Source organism: Anticarsia gemmatalis, chromosome 12, assembly GCF_050436995.1.
Source record: "Anticarsia gemmatalis isolate Benzon Research Colony breed Stoneville strain chromosome 12, ilAntGemm2 primary, whole genome shotgun sequence".
In the NCBI taxonomy this organism is placed as follows: Eukaryota; Metazoa; Arthropoda; class Insecta; order Lepidoptera; family Erebidae; genus Anticarsia; species Anticarsia gemmatalis.
The window spans coordinates 4,896,668-4,924,112 of record NC_134756.1 but is presented as its reverse complement, the minus strand read 5'-3'; the positions used below and the strand labels follow the sequence as shown (position 1 = coordinate 4,924,112).

Below are 27,445 nucleotides of genomic sequence, written 5' to 3'. Positions count from 1 at the left end.
GTAGTTTGCATTTTTATGCGATGTTGGATTTAAGAAAGAGTTTGAACCAGGTCAAAAAATTCTAGAAAAATATAGTTTGTGTGACGAATATTTTTGAATATTTTTCGACTTACATCTAAATTAAAACGTTCCTTGTGACATTTTAGACAATTTATTTCATTTTACACATGTTCATTATTTAGACAAGTTTCCTTAAATGTTATATTTACATTAAAATGCACAATATGGCCATTGACTGGGAATGGGAATTCACCGAAACAGTCTTAATTGATATGATTTTGTTTTGTACAAAAGCCGAAACAATTATAATTATTATTTTACTTCCTATAATTACGTTACTATGAGATCCGGGATACATGCATCCGTTTTTCATTAGCTGGGAAAGTGACACGGTTATATAATAGAGTAGGATAGAAATATTTTTATTTCTCTTGAGCATAATATCTATATTGTTACCTGTTAAAAATCGGATACATGTATTCCGTACTTGAGATCAAATTGTTTTGATAAATGGATAATAATTATTGACTAGCAATCCTTGGCTTTATTCTGTATAATGTAATGAAAATGGCCTCTTAATTTATATTTGACTAAACAATTTATTTAACATTACGATATCGTTGAGCTGGTAACACCTTAGGAAATGATCACGCAAAACATATTTATATTTACACAGGCTGTATTGCAATGGAATATAACACTTTATTCTGTGACAGCTCTATGTTCAAGTTAATATAGCATGTACTGCGAGAGAGGGAACATATACTTCAATAATAATATTGTATTGCATAAATAATCACTTTCTTTTTCTTCACCTTTATGATATGACTTTGTTTATAAAAAAGTACAATACATTGGAAAACATTAAGTGTTTTATTTTGAAGGCAATAAATAGTTGTCAATCTAGCTAAGATGAAGAACTGTAAAACTATTAAGATGGGTCTACACTATAGGAGCCGAGCATAAGTAGAGCATACGAATATGCAATACAATTCGAATAATACGAATGTATTGCGTGGAATGACTTACAAATCGCGATCGACCGCGTTTCTATGGGAAGTTCGCGCACGAAGCGTTCTCGGCCCCTCTAGCATAGACCCACCTTTAGCCTTTTATAATGTCAGACTAAACTTATAACCGTGAATAATTTAAAATCGGCTATAAATAAACAACGAAGGATAATACATAAAACATAATTTATAGAACAGAATTACATTAGTGTAAATGAATCGTATCTCTCTTTGTAACATTGCTTTATCTACATAATATAAATTTGAAATTGTAAAATGTATAAAGGGCCGTTTCTTTATTGGATTACGATGAAGATGTCCTTTAACATTATAATAACTCATCAGGTATGATTTACACTGCACGAGGACGGGACCGGACCGAGCTTCGGGTCGTATCGGACCCTTCACGGATCCGAAACGCTAACATTATACATAATGTATAACTGCGTAGTGATAAGTGAGGTTTAGCATTGGAGTTGACCAACACGAGCAGTCATTATGACTTACATTTTCTTTACATATGTTTATATAACTGAATGGCGTAAATATTGTGGCATTATGGCATAATGGTTTAGTTGAAAACCAAAATTTAAAATCTTAACATTCAAATCTTTAAATTCATCTCTTTAATTTCTAAGCCGCTGAGACTTAGCTGCTTAGTTCGCGATACTTGGAACTTGGACTCTCTCAATTCTCCCGTGTTGTGTGGTATAAATCACATTGCAAGCTAATGTCGTGTTACAATAAATGATCTGTAAGGACGGCGAACAAACACTTATATGCCTTAACCTACGAAAATATATTAATAGAACATTTTATAGAGCTATCAAAGACATAAAGGTCCTGCATTTATCTCAATTAATACAACAATCAAGAAAATACGTTACTTATCGATTTAAAATGTCTGTACAATATGACTAGCATACACAATTTACGCATTATTTTGAAACAAACGTCTCTTAGTAAATTAAAACACTATTTGTACCTATGTATACTATCTAAACACGTAGCCACGTGCCCACTTAATTCGATAGAGCTTATAAGTCGCACCAATTTAGTGACGTTCTCCAAATGATAGAAAATATTCTTTATTTTTACGTGGAAACTGACACACTACGTTCTCTATTTTGTAGAGGTTTCTCTCACTTTCAATATCTCAGTCGTTATTATGCTGAATTCCTACTTTTCAATCTAAACGACGAAATTCTTTCCTTAGGAAATAACTGCTAAAAGTCTCGCGGAAAACTTATCCCGTTTTACCAACACGTGATATTTACAATTCTGCGAAACCTTTTTTTTGTCGCGTTGACCAAACTAGGAATTCATATTCACTTAAAATTGCTTTACCGGACATTGAATATAAAACGAACACCAAACACTATTTATATCTAAAAACTGGATATCTGATAGCTTACAAATAAAAGATGAATTAATAATATTTGTTGAAGTGGTATTTATAACAGTGAGTACTGAGATTCTGCGACGTTTCCACATGCCGCTATGTTTGTTGGTGCATTGCGCGGCGACTACGGCGGCGCATAGTCGTGCGCCGGCGCCGGCGAGTAGTCGGCGCCGTGCAGCAACGATTAGGTCTGGTACTGCAACATCGGCGCGGCCGCCAGGTTCGCGTGGTGGCCGCTGTTCATCCGCAGCGCGGATAGAGACTTGTTGTACCATTCGTCTTCGGCGCTCATGCCTGTTAAACAATATTAAATTATAATCATATAGCATAAGTAAACTTCTTAATCCTTTGTTGCAAAGGAACCTATTTAGAGACATCACGTATCTTCTATGATATTAAACACCACACAGAAAGCGTTACGCAACGATCTAGACTTTTCAATCTGTAGTAAAAATTCCTATCCCAAGTTTTGAAGTGCTACGAAATACTCGTAAGAATATGTATTTATACGATTTAGTAATCTTTAGGTTTCTTTTTTGTATTGACTTACAAAGTTATCGACTTATTTACGCGTCAAATTGTACACGAAAGAAACAAACGTCTACGATAAACTTTGTTCAATAAGACATTAGATATAGTTAGCTTGACTGGTACGTATTAAGAGTCTACGAGAGTTCGTAGCACTGCGCGCACGTTCGGTCGACTCGTAGCAACCTCGTAGCTATATCTATTCGATATAGGGAGGAGGGCAGGGAAGCGAATAGTGAGGTACTGAATCGACCCTCGCGTTTTCTCAAGATGCAATCTCGCCGCAGGAAATAAGATATTTGCCAAGACGCCGCGAGGACGCCCGCCAAAGTAAATGTAGTGGAAATTTTCTTATTAGAATATCTACGGTACGATGCCTCGCTTCCATTACTTGCTCGTTTTTTCTTACGCAGGAATCTTTGCGCCCGCGGCCGCCTCGTATTTCACGGTTTATCGCGTCGCGGCTTTTTCACATCTATTTTAAAAATAGAGTGTATTAAAGGGATTACGGTGGGGGAATCCTAACCTACTGATTTCGCTTACTAGGATCCGATTTGATACTATGTGATCTGTATTACAAAGTTAGCGCATCCAGAGTGAATTGAGCCTTGCAGTAGAATGTAACGTCCGCCCTCTATTTGTAAATAGACTAGCTATTTGTTAGCTACATTTTCGATAACTCTGTTATCTAGCGATGGCTCGGAGAGTGTATGGATGACATGTTATTTACGTAGAACTCTTGCTACTACCTAAATATTCTGTGCTGTAGGTAATTTCAGTGACTTGAAGCACGATCTTTGATGATATTGTGATACTTATATGAATGTTGGATTGGATTATAAGTAAGTCATTTTAAATTGAAACGTAATTTTGTTTTCCACTTTCAATAAATGTTGGAGATATTATAAATAATCTTGACCTAAACGTGGTCAATAACATAAATAACGAAGCACTGCTGTATTTACGAAAAAAAAAACATTGACCGAACATTTAGTTATAGAATAACTACATCTTATATTATCAGGGAATTTATCTAACTAATTCAAGAAATTAGTTCATATTACCGCGTCTTGAGTTGAGGATTGCAAATGGATAATCTCCGGCCGCGTGTCTTAAGGCCTAGTCAATTAGACAACACATACATCTTTGAGCCTGAATCTGTTTAATATAATAACGATGTATAATCAACGTGCTATGTATATTATATAGAACGACCACCATTAATACACATACGTACCTACATTTAGGCGCGCAGAAGACAAAAAGCACGAACAACAAAAAGCAATATCGGAATACCTCTGTCCTCTATAGAGCACACAGTGTTTTCATAAAAAATATTCCACTAGCTATAGGACTTTGAATAGCACAATCTGCGAATGAAAATACTGTTCATTTTCTAAGTGACTGTAACAAATATAAAATCTAACATGTGCGCTTGATTGCAAGCAAACGCAAAAGTTCAAATATTTTTTTAACCAATTTCAAAATGCGGAAAATCTAAGTCAATATTGTACAAAGACCAAACATTTAACCACTGACCCACTTTTAACTGCATTACAGAGCTCGCAAAGAATAATGTGAACCGGAGCGGTGATATTAATAAATTCTAATCAAGTTTTTTTTTCTTTCGCGATCATCTGTCGGAACTGAGCGGCTGTAGGGTGGGAGCAAGTTTTCCCATTATTACAAGGGATATTTGTATAAAAACGAGGCAGTGCGATCATCTTCGCTCCAGCCAACTTTATAATTGCCTTGACGGCTCTAATAGAAACTTGATGAAAGCTGCCGCCCGCCAACGTCTACCGCTTTTTGTTTTACGCTACAAACTTACATTTTAGTTCTTATCGCTCTGAGTAATTTGTTACATGAAAATATTTTCAACGTTGTTCCTTTATTATAATTGAAATTGTTGCACATTTTCTTTATATTTGATGATTTATGCTACATTTTTACGGAAATTACGAAATGTTGTGCCAAATGAAAAATAAAAGAAAACGTATAAGCAAATTAAAAGCATCGGCGTACTAAACTGAAGATAAAAACCAAAAAAAATTTAATCGTTCTAATGGCAGTTTGTCGATTGTGTTCAATGTACGTACGTATGATCAAGAAATACATATTCCCGGAATAATGTTACTCTACCTCGATTCACGTAAAAATTGTTTCAAAACGTATACTATCTATCTAGTTTTTCGTGGAAAAGGTCTTGAATACATAACAAGTTTATGTACAAAATGTTGTGAAGAAGTGTTTGTTTATTTTTATGCGATTTTGTATCTATGAATATAACGAGGATGCAGAGATTGTAAATAGCAGTTTGAATTGATTAATTGCGAAAATCGCTCCGTATAACAAGACAAGCTGAGTGAAATGCCTTAACAATGATTATGTCTTTCGGCCTAAATAGACAAAAAGCACATGTAGGCCAATTCTCTGAATTCTCGTCCAAAATATCATTCCGATCTTTTTTCATTCCATTGATGTCGTTATCCGCACACCTTGATTCAATAAATAACAAAAAAATTACATACGCTTCATTTAGGGTTATAAAAACACCCTAGAAAACTTAAAATAACAATTGCTTACCCATGGTATCCTGTCGCATGCCGACTGCGCTCATGTTGGCGCTGTGTCCCATCGAGAAGCCTTGAGGCATGGGATATGAGCCGCCGCCCATCTGAGACAGCGAGAATATGTCCTTCTGCAACTCCTCGTAGCTGCCGTGGTGCTGATTCAAAGAAAGAATAAATTAAAGAAGAGGCTTAAAAAGATTTTCTTAAGGGGTAAACAACATTGTAGAATGTAGAGCGCAACCTTAGATATTAGCAAATCTTTTCTGAAAACTATACTTAACGATACAAAACACATCAAATAATATTAATTGCAAAGTACAAATGTTATGGATATCTTTCTTTACACGAACTACAACGCGGGTAGAAGTTGGTACTTAAATCGTTAAAATGAGAAAACATACAGATTTAATCAAATGACGTTTATACATTAATAAACTGATGACAAAGGAACTACTAACGCCGCAACATCCTTCCTATTACATAAACTAACACAAAATTATACTGTCGTGTTTGCAATGTATTAAGGTTGTAGAGGGCCGCTCAATATCTCATTGTACCGGGAATCATTAGCTAATGCAGCATTTCCGTAAAAGGCGCGGTTAGAACTTACATCCGATTTTAGTTGCGATGTATGTTTAATTTAGTTTCAAGTCGCAATCCGTTGCTTCGTATGTTATATACCCTTAATAGCTCTGCAGTGTAACATTTCTCAACAATATACAAAAATAATTGGATTTCAATTTAATTTTAAAAATGAACGCATATTTTACTCGCATATAAGTAAAACCGCAACGCAAAAACTACTATCGTCTGATTGCGAAACCTCGTGATCGCATTACCGGCACGCAGGCGACGGTTGCGAACATAATGATTTTTCCCGCCCTGTTTTATGTTAATCGCGTAAATGAATCCGCGGCTTTATGTTTTATACCGATTAACACTTTCGTTAATGGGATAGCGGTGCGAAATTACGTTAGGTCACCGAGCGCGCGGAATCATGGTTAGTGCGCTTTATAACTTATTATTATGTTCTCTTGTACAATTCATTTATGTTTTTGAAATTAAAGTTTTATCTAAGCAACGTAAACAATTTTATTTTTCTAATGAACTGAGTTAAAACTGATAGATTCTATCCTCTCAATTCTCTATGAGAAGTTATTGACAGTAGGGATATACATATTGTTCGTCTCGGAATACCTGTACCGACCAAACTATTATGGATTACGTACTGAGTATAGAATTAAGACTCCTACATATTTTGTATGTACACTTGCAAACACTAAAACAGTTTTACCACTCAAACCCAATTAGGCGGCTATGAACTTGCCTGGAATTTCGAGCGATTCTAATCAGAGGCCTAGACAAGTGTGTGACACAATTCTGCGTATACAGTGTTTCTCGTTTATAGCACAGTTCGGGCAGGATTTGCATTATTTTCGGGCCGTTCGGTTCAGCATTCCAATCACATTATGGCGTAATCACAGCGACTGATTAGCGCATATGGTAATGAGCGGGCAAATTGTGGCGAAAACGAACGAGGCTCGTGTGCGCTTTTTAGTTAATCAGCGTAATTATTGTTCGGCCAGTTAGGATTAGCGCAATATCACTCAATAGCGTTGCTGAGATAACGAGATGCATTCGAATATGTTCGTACGTGTAACCAATGGCAGCAATTTTGGTAAGTTATTTATATCACTGTTATTTTGCATTTTAGTGCGTTTTCTTAACAACATTATTTCTTTTGAGTTAGGAAATGTAACGACCCCACTTAGTTGATTGTATTTAATACTGATATTAAATTACGTTTTCCTGAAAACGGTAGTTTATTCCTATTAATTGATTTATGAATTAACTTTTAATAAATATTATTAAACACTTTATAGAATAATTCACTTGATTTACAGCAACGCTAAATATTTTCATCTGCTGAATGATTTAAAATGTAAATTGTTCTTTTATAGTAAGTAATACATGTATACTTGGTCGTTGTTTCGATTGAACCAGTGTACAACACAGCCAGCAGCCACGACCCTTTGTCATTTACATAGTTTCATAAAGGAGGGATCGCCAAAAATTAATATCGTTATTCGAAAAATTTTACATTGCAATAATGCGTATTAAATGCACTTTTCGCTTCGCGCCGATGAAAAAGTTTAAAGCAGAATTTTTGACGATGTAATTACGGCGCTTTGCGTGGTTTAATATTGCCAAATAATTTGATATAACGCCGTGCCAGAGTTTTACGTGAAAGGATCTTTGTTTTATTTAGCCGTTTTTTTACTTTTGAACGTCATATGAGATTGTCTAGAAGCTATTTTACGAAGTTTTTAAATGTGTTTGAAATAAAGTCTATAGAGATTGAGTACGTTCAAACGGAACACTTAATTATTATTTATTGGAGAGAACAATGAATAGCAGTTTTTACGGATGTATTGTGTATCCCCGATTATTATAAGATTAACTTGTATTGCGACGATTTAAAGTTCTCAAGTAAACACTGTCAAGCCGAAACATAAAAAAAATCAATGCGAAAGATAGAAAACAAATAATAGATTGTTTAAAATATGCTTACCTGTGGATATCGATTTATGGTGTTAGGATGTGGATAAGGCTGGTATCCTCTGTAGCCCTGTATGTTGCGCATCATGCCGTTGCAGCCAGGGAGCACTGCTGGAGCCAATGCTTTCTGCAACTGCTTCTCTTGCTTGCGGTACTTGGCGCGGCGGTTTTGAAACCATACCTGTGTGAATGATGATAGAGTTTAATTTTGCTTGATAGATTTCGTTTGGATCAACGTAAAGCTAGCATGTCCTGTCAACTTACTGTAATATTTACTAAGGAGATATACAAAAGTAATAGTTGTACACAGTAGTTTTAATAATAACCGACTCCAACTGTTAGGAAACTAAAAAGGTTCCACACGCTTTTCTAACGATTATGTTTTATATGTCCAAACATATTGGTTCGAAATAAGCGACATGAAGAATAATATTTTAACGTAGCATAGTTAATAATATGTAGAAAGAAAATGCTCTAAATCTAAACTGAGGATCTAAACAAACTATGCATACCCATACGAATTAATTATGAAATAAAATGTAATTACGGTCTCTTGTGTTCATCATTTTGTACATACATAATACATATAATGACAAAACAATGGACAAAATACACGAGCCCCTAATCTGTGTGTTGTCAACGGGAATGAAAGCGTGCGTCGTTTGATATGGTGATTAGAGCTGATTAGAGGGAGAGGGTGGAAAACACCCTCGAACCTCCCCCTCGCACCCACCGCACGGCCGGAGGAGGGGCGCTGCGCCCTCCGTACGCACTCTCCATATAAATAAACCGATATACCCTATACCTAACCGTCAGTGAACCCACCCTATCCAAAATATATATGTTGTAGGTGTTTTCTATTTGCTTTCCCAGCAATTTTCCCTTTTAATTCTATTGAAAAGCAATTAAGTCTTCAAAAATAGAAATTTCACTAAATTTTTTCAGTGTCGTAGTTTCCTAATTATACCTAACATATTAAGTAAACTAAATAGACATACATTTTTTTATTATAACATTAATTACTAATCCTATCGTCAGTTACCTGACAACAAGAGGAGACTGTTACTTGCTACAAAGTTAAACATCATTGATAAATGTTTTCAGATACCATAATCAATTTAATATTTATAGAAAGTACCTACTAAAAAGATTTGTCAAAGGCGACATAAAACACTCTCAACTCTTGGTTCAACTCATCGCCAAACAATTGCTGTAGGTATATATTTTCTATTTTCCGAGCAGGGGTTGATCCCCACAGATTGAGAACCGCTCCCACATTACATACGTATAGATAGAGGGAGGAAACATAAATGGGATATTAGTTTTTTCGCAAAGCTACCCAACATCCGCCCCAAGCGCGTTGTAATGAAAAACGTAGCAATTTCCTAACGGTTTAAAGAAACGTATCGTTCGTAATGCCTATTCGATTAGGGTGAACATATCACTGTGCCTATTAAGTTAATAATAATATCTGAACGGCTTACATTAGGTTGACGACGTAAATTTAGGTTTAAAAGAGTTTACCTTCAAGGTTTAACTTGAATTCCCGACTGAGTTAAGGTCGCTTTCGATCTCCGCTTTGTTTATTACAAGTGAATAAAGCTATAAAGCACAAATCGTTTACAAAAGTATGCAGTTTAATACGCATATTATATGCATCAAAAATTCCAATATCAATCCTGAAGTCTCATGGTTTAAAGTGAGTTTTCCTCAAGATTATTTGTTCTGGGAACAGATCAGTAGGTGGGAACGATCATCTTCGATTTCAAGTAGAAAATAAATAGCTTAAGTACAATTCGCTATTTGTAATTAAAAAGTTATGATAAGCATTTGGTTTCCTTGGTAAAAATATAGATTGTGTAATAAGTAGACCGCATAGTGACTTTTTTGATAACTAACGTCTTTAACACTAAAGTTTTTATTTAAAACAGGATCGAGAGTCGAGACTACTGAACCATTTTTTTTCAACGTTTTACCTTTTCTCCATCCTAGTCTATTTCTAGGTAAAGTAGGTGTAATGATTTGGATCCCGCAATAAACTTAATCCAATGAAAATGGGAAACCTTTTCTAGCCGGGAAAGGGTTTTCATGTTGTGATCTTTCTATTTAATAAAGTTTTATTCTTCCCTCGACTTAGAATAAAGATAAAAATAGTGTGAACTTCGACGTCTAAAATACTTGGATAATCGTTTTAAAGGAATTAATAGGAGAATAATTTTGATCTACTTTAAAGATAGTTTACTGTTTTTCTAAAATATATTTTTTTTACATAAGTTATATTCAAAAAGAAAACTATAATATGCGATGAAAGCGGAACAGTGTATCACTGAATCATTAATTATCGAATAGTTTAACTAGTAATTTCTATCCCAAGATTCAAATTAATAGGTAGTTTTGTATCGAATAGTAAGCTGTAACCTATTTGATAATTAGCGAAAATAAAATATTTTTATGTTCCAATATTTTAATGTTTTGGGTGATTTGGATGTTTTGAAGCTGATCGTAAATCCATCTTTAATGGTAATTTCTAGTTATATAATTATATTATATGCCGACGTAATAGATCTCAATGTCGCAAAAAGTAAGTCAAAAGTACAAAACTCTTCATAAATAAAGAATCAACAAGAAACAATTTCCAGATAGAGTTAATTCAGTGAAGATCCTTGTTCTAAAGCTCTTTGTAAGACAACATCAATCGCTACCTATAGCTATCTAACATCGTGACAGAGTACCGAGTTATCCGAAGAAAACGGTCGCCTTTAAACTGAAAAAGCACGGGATCCAACAAAACATTTTCTTATTTCCAATTGTAGAATTCATTTGAGGGCAGAGACAATGTCGAGAGGCGCGCGGGGAGGATGAGCGGCTAACTTCGTTACGGATCCATTTGATGGGATTGCAATGCCTCAGGGGCCACCCCCTCCCGCCCCGCCTCGCCTCGACCCTCGCACGCCCGGCGACGTTGTATTTTTATATCGAAATTTCCTCTAGAAGGAGGGAGCTCGACGTCGCTGTCGTCTTTAACGTTTACATTCTTATGTAGCGTCGCCTAAACGTTAATAGCCTCCTACGGAGCGCGCGTGCACGAACATACAGAGCTCGTGTACACATACTACACATACGTACATGATGTACTTAGACGTATACATGAACATGTACAGATTGTACAGAACAGTGTGCGGGCATGTGTGGAGCGTGGACTCGCTACACAAGTGCGCCGCGATACACGCTCGCCTACGCGCATTTCACGTGCTTTTAGCGTCGCTACCGACGTAAAAGTATGAAATAATGTCGTTTCGTTCAACCTTTCATTTTCTTAGAAAAGCTTCATCATTCATTGCGTTTGAAAGAAAAGAGTAATTGTCCTCCTGATGGAGCGACAGTGAATAAAATATCACTTGAGAGCTACTTCATATGTATGACGGTTAATACTTTATGATTACGTTACTTTTAGAAAGACTTTTATTTTCATTGAGGTGCGGTAATAGCATTCGACATTCGAAAAATAATTCATAGGTAGACGTAACTTTAATAGAGGATGCTAAAAGTCATGTTCTGAATAAAACATCTAAAGCGGCAAATTAGGTGCTCCGGGGACAAATCAATATCGAGGGTCCCGGGGGATTGAGCAATTTTAAAACTGAGATAAAGATCTCTCGCGAGTTACTGTAAGCATTTCGTATTCATACGGTCGAGGACGACAGATGGCGCTTTAATTCAATCCGCCTCCGGCCTACGCTCCAAATTGTATTATCCGAGTATTCGCGCATCATTGATATTTCGACAATTCCATCCAAGAACGACTGGCGTGATACTATTGTGCTGCCTACAATATTTCGTTCTGTGTATTTTTTTATTCGCACTGCGGGTGGTCCATTTTCCCCTGAATTCCTGTGTACGTTAATCGACTTTATATTGAGTATGAATATTTCCATAATACAAAGGTTAATTTTATGTTTTGTGAAAAGGAATTGACTTTTGTTGCTACGTTGAGAGAAACAAAGGTAGTCAAGTTTTTATGAAACATTTTAAGGGAACATTTATAAAATTTTATTTTTTGGCATAAATATCCTATGTATTATTTTTATGCGATTTTGCAACAAAATTAAGATTTTTACGGTAATAGCGGGAAGTTATTAAATATTCAACAGAAAATAATAATGCATAATCGGGTAACGAACCTGTATCCTCGCCTCGTTGAGTTTGGTCGTCCGCGCCAGTTCCTCTCTGCAGTAGATGTCGGGATAATGTGATTTGGCGAATGCCGCCTCTAATTCAGCTAATTGTTCCTGCACCAAGGTAAAACACAATTTAATACTTATTTTTGACCTGCTTATGCTTATTTGTTAAGCAAGAACGTTTTCATGGTCATTATACATGAAGAAAAGGTTTGAAGTCTTCAATGATTCGGCATGCCTTAGCTGCCAAAATGTTATCAATTTTTGTTTTCATACACATATTGGCTTTCTTAAGACGGATAAACTGTACCGATAGGACCTTCTACTCTACCACTTAATAATTAATTATTCTTACAAGTGGGGAAAGTAACCGCTGGCCGTATATTGGTATCGTAGTTCGTAAGATACAAAATGATTGCAGGTTCGACCGATCAACGATTAACCTGGAGTTCTTTATATGGCTAAGAGACATCAAAATGTAATATATTTTACCTATTATAGAGCCAAGTGAAGACTCAAGAAAAACTATATTACAGAGATTTAAGAAGCGAGCTGGTTCAGAAATAAGTGCAGGCTCCATACCTGCGTAAAGGTAGTCCTGTGTCGACGTCGTGCGGGCGTGGGACACGACGCTGTGGTGGGTGTGTGGCCGGCATGCTGTGGACCAAGTGCTGGTGACAGGGCTGATGCTCCACCGGACGCACCGCCGTTCCCACCAGGCTCCGGCTTTAATTTTTTGAAAGCACCTTCCGCTGTTGAAGAAAAGTCATTGTTAGATTGTTTTTATACTATTTCTTTGTATGTCGGTTATTTTCGTTTTAATGCTGAAACGGCAAAACCTATTTATAGGTTGGGATGATTATAGCTTGGTAAAGGACTTACCTGAGTAGGTAACCTTTTCAAATAAAAATCAAAACAACAACTTTTGAGTAAAGAGTAGATTCCGCTCCGATTCTTTCGATTGTAAATCGCTTGTTTTATAAGATATTCAGCCAGAAGATAACACAGAAAACAGTACAAACACTCATAAGTATCATTTCCAATTGTATAACTCCTTCAAACATTTTTTAATAAAAATAAAAAATAAAAGGCGGTCCCCATCTTTGTTCGTTACCGCTAACATCGAAGTACCTTTACGTCGTTGAAGCAAACCGCAATCACGTCCACTCAAAGAAACGTTCTTATTTGCATAGCGGGCGTTGCGCATCGACCCCTTGACGTAGGTCAAGTTCGCGCGGCCCGCGTAATTGTAATTGCGTTGCTTTAACTAACGCTGTTAAGGAGCTAACGATTCGACACCGAGAGGTTCCCGCAAACGTTTTGTGTTGGCCTACTGCTTCACTGAGACTGTTTGTTCTACTGATAGTTGCCTGACTTGGGGACAGAGAGACAGACAACTATTTGGGGGTACCTAAATTATGAAATCTTTTGTCTTTTTTTTCTACGGAACATAAGTAGCTAAGGGCAGAGACTCTACTTTTAGAAATGTTACCATAAATACTTATTTTTTTCTTCAGTTAATTCTAATTCCGAGTCTTACGAGTTTTGATATTGTTATTAACAAAAAACAAATCTTAGAAGGGTGTCATAGTAAGTTTACACAGCTTTACTTGGGCCAAAAAACAGTAGAGTCCCGAAAATTTTGGTAGAACATAAATTGTTTTTCAAAAATATGAATATATTAGTAGTAGATGGTAAATATTAAATTATCTGTTATCACATTAAAGCATGCAAGGTTAAGTTATGTATGGGTTTATGTTCAGTATATTAGATCTTGACGGACAATACGTTTATATCAATTAAACTGCATTAATCTCATCTGTCATAATCCATTTCCGATTATAGTATTAATCGCGTACTATTCCATGTCAAAGCAATCCTATTATCAACATTAACTAACAATAACTGTGAACTAAAGTCTTTAAAAGAGTATTTTCAGAAAAGAATCGAGTTTCGTAGACGAGAGATGTGAATAGTGACAAAAAGAGCGCGTGGAACATAAAGTACTTAATACTCATACCGAATATCAAATAGGTGTCCTTAGCTCGTTTTAATTGTGTTCCCACATGGCGTAGTATACCGAGATGCCTCAAACGTAAGTTGATTTTCGTGAAAAATTCGCATATTGGCGACATAATCAGTTTACCTTCGGTTTCTCTGAGCTTCTGAATTAAGTGGGGGAGATTTTAAAAGCACCGTCGGAGGTCGGTTTGGGAAGTATTCATGCATTCCCTTTGACGCTGTTCCCGGCTACTTACTAATTAACATGGAGCTAAGTGTTTGCGTCCGCGGTAAACGGGGCCTTTTAACGTTTAAAAGGTTGTATTTTTTTATTCGCTTCTATGTTTTTAGGGGCTTTGATGGCGAATATATTGGTTTCGCTTTTTACCTGACATTTTTCCGAGATGCGATTAAGCCATTAGAGATAGAAATTAAAATTTTATTTTTAGGATGTATCGTTTAAAATGTTGGTTTTTGCGTGGTTTGGTGAATAACTTCGCAAAAAAATATTTTGACTGAATTATATTATCTTATTTCACATCCAATGTTATAAGCTCATTCAAAATGTTTTCTTCATATAAGTAACAAAGTAAAAATATTTCACTTTCCAAAATCACCCAAACAATTTTATTTCGGCCGAATCTAGAGGGGCGCGAAATTAAGAGGTATTGCGACAAGTCAGCGAACAGTATTTATTTGTGAACATTTGTTCGGGGGCGTAAGAGAGATTCAATGTAACATGTCATTAGGGGGCCGTAATCCCCTAATTATGACGATTGACATGAAAGGTACATCTGTGGCCGTGGAGAGGTGTCGGGTGACTGCCCTCGAGTGTCGGCTGTCCGATACTTTTGTGTAAATTGATTCGTAGTTTTGACTTTTTTGTTTTTATTTAAACTTGGACTTGTTGGTTAAGAATACAGATGAATGCTACGTGTTTTGTATAAAAATAAAGCTTATTTTGTTTTGATGTAGTGCTTTGAACTTGCGTTACATAGCTTTAGTTTAGTTCAGTGACTTAAGTATTTCAGACCAAATATGTTCGTACATTTTAAGTGATCCTGAAGTTGTTATGCTAAGTTAAAATATCTTTATTATACTAAAAATTGGAAAGGACCACTTAATTTGTGGTAAACACTTGTAATAATATAGACATTTTTCATTTACGTATATATGTATAACGTATGTGTATTTAACGGGTCATTCTACTAAGATTTTTCTGGCAAATTGAACTTAAACCAATCAAACAAAATTCGCAATCAATTCTTTATAAAAACTACATTTTCGTTTGAAATAAAAACTCTTATTTGGGCACATTGTGAGTGAGGACCACCCCGAGCGAGCCGCGGGGCACCCCCCAGCGTCCATATGTTGTTCGCGATAATGCACTTGTGATAGAAGCAAATGACGCAAACGCCGCAAATCCGACAGATTGAACTTTAATTGTTCATTTGTAATGACTGTAATGAGGGATTGAGTAGAATATATCTCAATTATGGATCACAGATGACTTTTATCTGGGCTAGTTTGTCCTATTTGGTAAATGCAAGCATGTACGAGCTTTTAATGTGAAGAAAGAAACTGAAATAAACAGACATAGACAAACAATAAAGAAATATTTGAAAACTAAATAACGATTACTCATGAGCGGTAGATCACTTCCAACTAAGCTAGTTTGAGCTGCTCGGCGAGTGTAGATAATGTGAACCTGAGTTTTCATGTGTATCGGTACTGATTTATAGTTTTCCAGTATTTGATAATATTAAAAATACTAAGATACAGATTAAATGAGCACTAAACAAGTAAAGATAAATTGCTAAGCAAACAAATTCTATTATCAAAAATAATTACAGCAAAAAAAATAACAAAAATCAAAACGATCGTAAAATATGTCAAAACACTTTCAAATCATACATTTATAACCCTTTAAATAACTTTTTCGAGTGCCAGCTGATTCGGAGGGGGCTTGATGTGTCAATGTGTGAACGACAATAGGCTTAGCGGAGTTAGCGCGGGGTGCGCGCGCGCCGGCAATCGACACTCCATTATGTCGAGAGCCTCTTACAACCAGATTATTATGCGCATATTGGTTAGCTGTTTAGGGGATTAAAGAGAGTTTTTTCTGATGTTTTTTGCAGAAATGTGCGGTGTGGTTTAGCGACGTAGCGTTGTGATTTATTCTTTAGGGAACTATTTATGAAGTATTTATATGAGTTTTTAGTCAATTTATTTCTTAATGATTACAATATTTTTGCTCTACAGGAAGTTATAAAAAAATATATTGAAAAAGTATTTCTGCTGATATTTCAGAAGATAGAAATCTGAATATAGCATATAAAAAAGAGTACATGAATAATTTAAAATTTTTCAGCTTAGTCGTTTAAATAATCCTATAGGACAAAGTTGCAGTTAACAATTTTAGCCATCAGAACTAAAAATATTTCTAGAGTCCCATAGTCCACTTATTCTTAAAGCATGAAACCATAACGGGTTAAATTTTAAGCTCTTTTACCATAAAATTTCGTTCTTAAGCCTGTAACAACGATTAAACATCTGCAGTCAGACAAATGACCACATCCGGTTTATTTCGGACATGTATGTAATGTATGTATGTAGCAATACGACAACAACAAAAACGGACAGGTGTGAAGTACGCGCGACCGACACGCGTCACGCATTAACCGTGATTAAACGTTTATTTTGTCATACATGGTTTGATATGAAACTTTGGGTTGTATAAATATCATAGTCTTTGCAATTTTACAATTTTATTTAGCAATTGTAGGTTTCTTTCAGTAGATGAAATCTCATTACAGGATGTTTTTGATGCTTCGTCTGGACTAAGCAGCGTTGTTGCAATTGTTCTTTAAATTTTAGTTTAGCTGCCATTGCTTAGGAATAAACGATAGTTACTTGAGTTATTAAAAGCCATGCTTTGCATTAAGCTACCACAGGAACATGCAGATATAGAGTGTAAATTAAAAGGTGAATGAATCTGGTGTAAATAGGGAAGATCGAAGACGATCGGTTAACAAAAACCTTTTTTTTCAATCTTATTTTTCTATTGCGAAACTAAAAGGTAAAATAGAATAAAATATTAACACAAATTGAGCAATATTATAGAAAGCTATACTCGACTTACCAATAAATTCGATCACTTAAAAATAAAACCTTTTCCAATAATTTTGATTCCGGTTTATAACGTCAACAACAAAACTAATCTAGCACTCTAATCATAATTATAACAGCAATTAATTTCTAATTTAGCAGTAAATAGTATTGTCATTGTATCAGTATGTGTTAAAACTCTGATGGAGTCAGTATGGAATCATTTCTCTTGATCGTTACCATATTAATGGTGTTAGGTAAGTGTTTTTTTTATTCTAAAGAGTGTTTCGCGTATTTATATCCCAGGTTTTTTTCAAGAAGGGAAGTAAGAGAACGTAATTAAAGTCAACTATTTTGTTTGGCACAATAAGAAGTAAATGTATATTATTGGTATTAAAAAGTAACGTTTTATCTTTGTTGTATCTCATTATAGTTTTTAATTTATAGGAGGTACAATACCTAAGACCGAGGCCGGTATTTTTGATCCAATCAGGAACATATTCGATCCAGCAGTGCATAATGAAGACACACCTGCAAAAGTATTTAATTCGTTTCTACCGCCTTTCCGTAGCAGTTCTGAAATCCAAGGATCTCCAACCCGTCGCCCTAAAGGCAGAAGTCTTAGGAATTCTAGAGCTTGGTGGGCAATGGATTCCACTCCTAAGGCGCCGTTGATACAGAACATATTCAACGATCCGTCAACGACTACACCAGACTATGATAAAATAGTAGCTGAACGTTTCCCCGAAGCAACAGATTTGCTCGAAAAATTAAAGGAATTGAACAGATTAAAGGAAGAACAGAAACAAAAAGAAATTGCTGGTGGGAATGAGTTTGGTAGACCAACGAGCAAACCACCTATTTTTGGTGGACAGACTACTCCTCCTTATGATAATGGCAATGGGGGGCAGTCGGCAGAGAAAATAACACCAGACGGAAAGTTAATAATGAGACCAATAACGAAAAGACATTTTTATTTCCAAGCAGTGCCTGTGAGACCTGAAGGAGAAGATAACAGTATTAGTGAAACTATTTACTATGTAGATATGTAGAAGTAAATAGTGGTGATATCTCAATATGCTCGAAGGAGACTGTCGATATGTATCTACACAGACTACAACAATTTTCGAATAGTGATAAAGTTTTATTAAAATTATGTTTTCAATGTACAAGTGTTTTCTTTATTAAAACACGTACACCAATATAAATTTTATATAACAATTTTGTGTGGTTTTGAATAATTGGAGTCTCAATTACTATTTTCATTAGTTCGAATATAACGGGGCCTCTTTATCGGTTTATTTTGATTGTAGTAAATTTATTTTGTAATTATTGCTTGTTGATTAATAACATGCGTAGTTCAGTTTCCATTACGGTATCATTGACATTAGAATTTATCGCTATATTAAAACGCCAATATCATTAATCAGTAATTTGCCATCCGACATTTTGGTTTTATTTCGATGAGGAATGTATTCACTTTAGTTTATAGGGCAATATATGAATAATTAATTAATTTAATCAATATGTATACTATTTCTTTTTTATGCGTGGAAATGTTAGTAGAAATTTTCAATAATGAAATAAATGTCAGTATTTTATTGGAGGAAAATATAACAATATAAAAATAATTGCAATGAGTTTAAAATCGTGCTACGCATACTTTTACGACTTATTTTCGGTTATTAAAGTATATCGTAGCAATTTTTTGTTTTGCTGATTTGTTTTTTTCAGTAGTTAACGCAGGAAATATACAATAGATTTTATTGTTTCGTATTTCATAAAAGAGTTTCGTGTAGTTGTATTCAAAGGACAGTGTGGAGAGCTGCCATGTTGCACGTCCAGCCATTGTTAGCGCTCACTACGTGACAAGCTGCCCAGGACTGGTACAATGTGTGTGTGCTTTTCTTTTATAGCAGTACATACATAACAAAAATTTGAAACATGTAATGTTAGATTTGTGTATAACAATAATATGTGATATCATTGAAAGTAAAATGAGTGTAATATTTGGTTACTAGATTATAAATTTTCAGCATTCCAACAAAATAATGGAATGGGTAAATCAGTATCTTTGCAAATACGTTTAGACGGTTTTGACTTGATATAGATGATTGGTAATTTTCAAGGTATTTAGAAAGTAAGCAGTTAAGCCCGCTTCAAAATCGAATATCATATTTAAATTTCGTACAATATAAGCTGTGACATACACGACCATCTATAAGTATGTCAAACACTTCTCTGAATAGGGTTAATCAAAACCCTTTAACTATATCCCGTCGACGACAGTTCGAAAACTTTAAATGATAATTTCCCTGCGCCATACATACATAAATACCAACATATTACCGTGAACACATTTTCGTCAATGTTACAATTATTATTCAACGTACATTAAACGCGTAGAACGTATATTCAGCGCGGCAACCCGAGCCGCTTGAAAATTCAGGCTTCGCTCGCGGCCGGGGGCGCGTCGGGGCGGAGGGGGTGTGAGGTGCGGGGTACGCGGGGAGTGCAGGGGACGGTCGTTAGTGACATTTCGTATTCATGACGTCACCCGCGGGCCGATTGTTTGCAATATTACTCTAATTGGAATTGTAATTATACGCACATATCCCGTGTAGTGGCTACCTACGTGCTCGCCTAGTTGCTTCACTCGTTATTTGAATATCACTGTGCTATATTATAGCGACGTGACTATGTTTCCATATCCATAGTATCTGTCTATATACATAATACATATTGTTATTCAATATTCAGAGAGTACTTTGATGTAGTTATTTTTCATATTCGAATTCTCCAGTATCTATGTCGATTTAACGTCGTTATTGGCATTGTTTTCTAATCGAAAAATTGTATTTCAAACCTCTGATACGGAATGTAGCTGTCCGGCAGATAGAGGCAATTTTCATTTTCCAGTGTCAAAAATCGTGTTAGGTATACTTGAAAGTCCTATTTAAAAATGTCATGTGCTTAGAACAATATTCACTTTTAGTATTTAGTTAGACATAAAGTTTTACTCTCGTTGTTCGATACGAAGCTTCATAAACAGGTAGTTTCGATTAAACAATCTTCATTTCGTAATTATTTTATTTTGGTTTCAATAAAATTTTGGAATAAATGCAATTGTCGAAATACCGAGTAATTGATTACGTAGAATTCTGATTTAAGATTTATTAGTCTTCTGTATATTTATAGCTCTATTATTTTAAACACGATTTATAAATCAGAATGATGGACGGATACTCTTGTACACCTATTGAGAGAAGTTGTGCCGTATTTAATGTCTTGGCTTTTGTTATATGACTTGAGATACAACTAGGGTTGCCAGATGGCCGGGATTCCCGGGATAGTCCCGGAATTCTACGTGCTGTCCCGTGTTCAGTAATTTTACTTTGCTGTCTCGGATGGATAAATAGTAGGTTTTAACAAAGTTACTATCCTACGTCTGCGAAAGTCAAACTGAAAAACTATTTTTTTCATGAACCTATAATTCTAGGTGATTCCTTTTATTTTTTATCATTCTTACTTAGTGTATACTCGGACCGGAGACCAAAAGAAAAACTCAGAAATGCCCCGGAAATAATCAGCTTGGATCTGGCAACTCTATGCACAACCATAGTGATATCTATCACTAAAGTTATATAGAAACTAGCGGACCCGACAGACGTTGCCCTGTCTTCACGTCTTTAATTTGAAAATTTTAAACTATTTTTAATAATCTAAACCATTCTCAGATTCCCTTGAACACACACAAAAAAATTCATCAAAATCGGTCCAGTCGTTTAAGAGAAGTTCAGTGACAGGAGTTACGTACTAAATATATGGGTCTAATTTTATGATCAGAGTTATACATAGTATTTATTTTTGGACTATTGATCGCATTTAAAAACCACCTCAGTATGAATTTAACAACCCCACAATTAAACCGATCTTACTACGAAATCATATCCAGCTTGTACCTTATATTAAATCAATAAAAAATAAGTTTTATTTTACTTTCTTAACTATTGGCATATTATACCATGCTTGGAACAAATACCTATTGAATTATGTAAGTTTAATCTAAGATATAAAATTCTCGCGTCACAGTTTTCGTTACCATACTCCTCCGAAACGGCTTGACCGATTGTCATGAAATTTTGTGAGCATATTGAGTAGGACTGAGAATCGGCCCACATCTATTTTTCATGCCCCTAAGTGACACTTCTTTTTTTTAAATTTTTATGGCAAAACAGCGTTTCCCGGGTCACCTAGTCAATTATAAAATAAACCGGCCGTTACTACTCTTACTCATTTTCTTCTTAACAATTCTTGTTTTTGTTTAAAACTCCAGACATCAAAACTTAAAAGGTCTTTATTAGACCTGAATCCGAGTTAAATTTCAAGCATCGTTTGGTTTCCGTCCTATATTTAACCTGTTAATAACAGACTTATGTTTAAAGTTAGAAACAGTGGCTAGTATTTTATAATATAATTCTTATGATAATTTTATTAGCATGATATTGAATAATTTCTTATCTTTCTGACTACTAAAGATTGGCGAGGATCAACGACTGCCATTGACGCTGCCTAACTTTAAACAATATTCTGAAACTCGAATAGTCACAACATGATACTCAATTTAATCTATATTATCCTACTACCTATTTATCCTACTACAGGCATGTGATACAGGCTTTTACTTAACATCTTCAGCGTATCTGTACAGCACCCATACAGGATCACTTTTGTACATATTATATCTGACAAGATCTCTAATTTCGGGTGCACTTTAACATAATCTAGTTCAAACTCCACGGCTTCTAGAAGTTATGTTAAAAAAATACTTTTCAAGCAACGCAGTATACCTATGCCTTGAAAAAAGCATATTTAGACTATCAAGAAATTTAAAACGGATTAGGTTCTGTCTGTTGGCTTAGAACTACGAAGGTCAAGTAACTTAGCTATTAGTACCTCTACTTATAGTTTTAGTTAAAGTAAAATACCATGAAATAGAGATCAACGTACATTGTCCACAATTGTTCCAAAATATTGTTATTCTGTACGACGCATAATATGAAAAATATCTTATTTTATACGGAACCCTCGGTAGACGAGTCACGAGTCTATTTGTCTTATTTAGTTTTTATTTTTAGGGTAACTTGATAAATATTGAATTCTATATTCTTCTATTGACAAATTTTATCATGTGTGGCCTGTATTCAGCTAGCAAAGATTTTTATGACACATAAATTAATAAGAATAACTAGAAAACCTTCAGCAAATGAAAAAAAAACTATCATATTAATTTCTATCTCTATATCGCCTTACCTTGTATACAAGTTTTGCGGGTGAAGGAACACCCGCAAAACTTGTATACAAGGTTTGTTAAATTTAGAATTTAGATCATCAGTGACTTGCAGACTTATAAAACTGTCTGTGGCCTGCCCGATAAAGCTACTTCATTGTGATAAATATACTTGGAAAAACGCAAATTTTAATTTTAATTACTAGGCCTACTAATGCGTAGGACCACAGTTTTGAGTGATTGAAGGTAATAAGTAGTAAATAACATCATAAACTACATTTTCTTTTCTAATTAATTACCTAGGTCAAGAGTTTTCCAATAAAAAATAGTTTCCGGTGAGGTTGAATAAAATCAATAACCTTATTAATCTTATTAGGTGGATGAGTTTGTGGTAATTTATTAAGTTGTAAGCCGATCATCTTTTGACCACCGCTAAGGATATCATTGCAGACTGACCATTGAAAAACCGTTCAATAATTTGAAATGAATGTTCCCTGCCGTTTGGTTTTGAATGATTTCATTACCTATCACGAAAATAAAAAAAAGTATGCTGTTTAAAATTTCATCGCACATAGGTAAATCTTGAGCGACTGGTTTTTGCTTGCATTTAAATAACTTGAATCTTCATTACCGTTTTATTTACTTGCTAAAAATTTTATTGCGCCGACGGATATTCACGATAAGACGCTGCGCCGACGCGACGGACGGCAAGTAGTTATTTTTTACGGGCGATTTGTCATACTCGTATCCGTTCCGCCATAGGTAAACTTTATTTTTCATTTATACATTTTGTTGCCTACAGTCAATTCGCTCTTTGTCAATGTATTAATTGGTTGAACAAATCTCGTTAACTTCTAAAATATGGGCCATAATATTATTTTGTTATTTCGACAGCTTCAGTTTCTAAATAGTATTTTGCGATAAGTATTGATACGAGAAACTCTTTCATTGCGAAGTTTTATCAACGTTAAAAATTGTGAATAAAATTAAAGAATAATTTAAATTCCTATAATAGAATATGATCCCAAACTATGATAATCCAATTTGAATACAGTGTTATGCTAGTTAACATGGCGGGTCAGAGCCCATTCGTCCCCTAAAATTCGTCCCCTAGTATAAAAGTTGTAGATTCGGCCCCTACATAGGTGCCCATTGGTCTCCTGGTAGGGGACCAATTAATATTTTAATAAAAAATATTATTTTTAAGGTACCCATTCGTCCCCTCCAATATATATACAATATAAGTTAAAGATTCGGCACCTATTCAGGTGCCTATTGGTCCCCTGAGATAAAATTAGCTATATTTTACATAAGAAACGGTTAACATAATACACTTGTGAACAGTTTATTAACGGAATTAATTTAATAAATCATAACAGATCATTGAAAAAAGAGCTATGATTAATCCTGAATCGATTGAAAATGAAGCGAGAATAAATCGCATAATTAGCCAATTTTTTGAAAATCAGATTTCACTAGGCCACTGCATGGAAAAGCTATGCATATATTATTAATTTAAAATGAAAAAACAAATATAAGATTAGTTTTGTACTAAAATAATGTTGATTTGTTTAATCTTCAATAATTATTGTGATTTTAGTCATTTTTTGTTATTGTAGTTATAGTTTGTTAGATTTAAGTTATTATGATTTTGCATGTAGTTGGTAAATATACAAAAAATACGGTGATTTTAGCCAATTTTTATGTAGGTTACTTCTAGTTACAATTTATTAGATTTAAGTTACACATATACATGTACTTATATTAGAAGAATGAATAAAAATAAATATTCTTCAGGGGACGAATGGGCCCCTCAAAAGTTCCAGGGGACGAGTGGGCACAGGGTGCGAATCTTAGGGGACGAATGGGCTCTGACCCACATGGCAGGAACTCAAGGTATTATCATGAAATTATATCTATAGACAGATAAGTAGTCGATATGATAGTTTTAGGAAGGCTTTGGTTTAACATTTTTTTCAGAAACTCGATTATCAACCCTGTATAAGACATATTCGTTGCCGAACAACAAACAATTGAACAGCAGCGGATTATATGCGATCTATATTCGGTTCTGTCGCGTATCGAAAATTATACATTCAAAATGTAGTAAATAGTCAAAATAGTTTTTACGTCGCCCGTTAGAGGCGCTGATCAGATTTTTATACAAAATTTCTCTATGATAAGCCGGTTGTCGGTAGTCGATAGTTGTAGAGAATCGAGCTGCAGAACCAAATATTTTCTCGAAACTTCTAAAGATGGAATTGGTTATGACCAATTCCATCTTTAGAAGTTATGTTCTATTTTAGTATCTGATATGTCAGATAAACAATGATTCTCAACTTGCTAGAAATTTGGTATATGTCTAGTCTATCGCATAATGCGTCGAACGTTGATAGGTACTGTATACAGAAGAAGAAGAAGAAAGCAAGAACTTTATCATGGTTTGCATTACTCAGTTATAGATTGTTGCAAGTTAATCAATACTAAATTTACAACTGTACCGTATCTCTTAGTTGCAAATCTTAATAACGCGAATGAATCTTTATTACTCTATCACTAAATATCTTTATGCGAAATGGTTAATACACGAAGTCGCTAATAGAAACAATGGGCGAACAATTATCACGAGTTGCTGAAATACTTTTTTATTTAGCTGATGTGATCCAATTTTTAGAAAGTCCTAGTAATTATAATATTTATTAAAGTTGTAGTAAACCTAACGAAGAATCGATGTTTCAATCGACTTAAAAAAACAGCAGAGGTATTTTTAATAAACAACCAACAAAGGCTATTATAACAAGTTTTAGAGACTAACGTCATACCATTTTCAGCTGTTAAAAGAGAGGAGATACAGGTTTAGTATATAGACCATGACGTTTCTTGTCAAAAATTCTGGAATTTCCTTGGCAAATGAGAAGGATTTTAAAAATATTATGAAACTATAAGATTTATACATAAAAATGACGGTAGGTATTTACATGAATCAACTTCTAAATTGAGAAAGGCTTCTAAGTTGAGGAATTTACAAGGCATTTTTAAATTCATATTCTTCTTACATGTTTACATGTCGTTTAACGGATTAAAAAACAGCTGCTGAAACTTAAAGACACAATAGCATTGTAGAGATCTGTATGTCATGCAGTTATTCTAAATAAGAAAAGCAAAAATGTTGTTGACGGAGTACCATTAAAGAGACGCTAACACGCGTTCATTAAATCCAAATCAGAGAGCGGTTCAATGCCGAGGAAGGATGCAAACTTCAATAAAAAGAGTCTATAAAGAAATATTAATACTTGGTTGAAAATGTATTAACAGAAGAAAAATATCCGTTTGTTTAGTAATTTTGCAGCGTAAAAGCTTAAAGTAAGGAATAATTACAAAAACAAATAGATATAATGAACAGATGATAAGAAACAATACTAAACAGTACTGGGATGACTAGCCAATTGGGTATTTGAACTGTAGAGTGGAGGAATAAGCAATTATGAACACACGCAATGTTAATATTACTTGAGATTAGTAGGCAGATTCACCGCTTAGTACTTACTTAAAATATTTAGAGAGGAGTGTGAGATGAATAAGGTGTATGTCGAAGCAAAGAGCAAAAGAATATAACATTTATGGCAAAAATCAGCTGATTCTGAACGTTTCACAAATGACATGCCTCTATAACATCAAAAGACAGCTCTTTGTTAATGTTCTACATAGCGTAGTGATAGATTAGGACATTTGAAGTGTTTAGGAAATGTCATTTGATCAATTCATATCGAAATGAGTACATACCTGTGTTGTCTTGTAACGATCGACTTAGAGGTGGCGCAGGCGGCGTTGCCGCGTGCTCTCCTCCGTACAAGCCGCCGAACTCCTCTGCTGATGACGAGGACGCGTTACTGCACTTCCGTCCCTTGTCTGGCGTGTATTTACTCTCACCACCGGAAGGCAGGAACTTGGCGTCTGGCTGGTGCTCGTCTAGAAGTCCCGGCACGCCGAGTAGGCCGCCCACGAGGTTCGGTCTTAGCTCCTCCATGATCTTGGAGCCCTGGCCGCAGCCGCCGCCGCCGCTGAAGTTGAGCTGGCGGCTGAAGAAGGCCGGGAATATGTTGAACTGCTGGGGATCCGGCAGCGCGGCGAGAGGCGGCGCGGGTGGCTCTGCGGCCCCCGCGCACGCCGAGCTCTTGAACTCCACCGTGCTGTGGCCGGCGCGTTGGCTGAGCGACCAGCGCGGTTCTCCCGCGCTCCTAACCTCGTGCTCCGTACCGTCGCCGTCGCCGTCGGCTCGGCCCCGACGCTCACTGACTAACCACATTATAGTGACGTCGCACGTCGCGCGCCGCGCACCGACCACGCCGCCCCGCGCGTTAATTGTTCGCGACTGCGCGAGAGGAACTCACGTCGCCGCCCACGGGCGAGACAGAAACGGCCTGCTCCCATACCCCCATAATCGATGTAAAATCTTTATAGGGATGCTGCGTCTCATTCATCCGCGGCGGGAGCGCGGCCGGCCGGGGCGGGCCGATGGGGCGGCGGCGAGCGCAGCGCGCTGATTGGCTGGCGCGAGGCACCGCGTGCCGCCCGCCTCGGTAACGCTCCGGGCCAGATACGCTTTTCTTTGTTTTATTGTCCCCACGGCTCCTCGTCGATCTTGCGTTTAAAGTTTATGCATTGCACTATGTTTTGTTTCACAAAACGCAAAATCATGTATGGAAGTTCTTGAGGTAAAACGTGAAACAGAGAAGGGTGGATGCTTTTAATGCAGCGAGTGCTTTGTGCCGGTGATTGTGTCTGTACGTCTGGCG

The 27,445-nt window shown here is 35.7% G+C and overlaps 2 protein-coding genes across 2 annotated transcripts; one reads left to right on the top strand and one right to left on the bottom strand.

Annotated features, from left to right (window-relative positions):
- Positions 1-182: 182 nt before the first annotated feature.
- On the bottom strand, positions 183-27,000 carry LOC142976964 (homeobox protein unc-42). The gene is made up of 6 exons (XM_076120604.1): positions 26,433-27,000; positions 12,833-13,002; positions 12,254-12,361; positions 8,086-8,253; positions 5,527-5,668; positions 183-2,706 (listed from the first exon to the last, which is right to left on the bottom strand). Exons 1-6 carry the CDS (start codon positions 26,953-26,955, stop codon positions 2,597-2,599), a joined length of 1,221 nt encoding a protein of 406 aa, XP_075976719.1. The 5' UTR covers positions 26,956-27,000; the 3' UTR covers positions 183-2,596.
- LOC142976967 (uncharacterized) lies at positions 17,557-18,545 on the top strand. The gene is made up of 2 exons (XM_076120613.1): positions 17,557-17,616; positions 17,807-18,545. Exons 1-2 carry the CDS (start codon positions 17,574-17,576, stop codon positions 18,409-18,411), a joined length of 648 nt encoding a protein of 215 aa, XP_075976728.1. The 5' UTR covers positions 17,557-17,573; the 3' UTR covers positions 18,412-18,545.
- Positions 27,001-27,445: the final 445 nt, after the last annotated feature.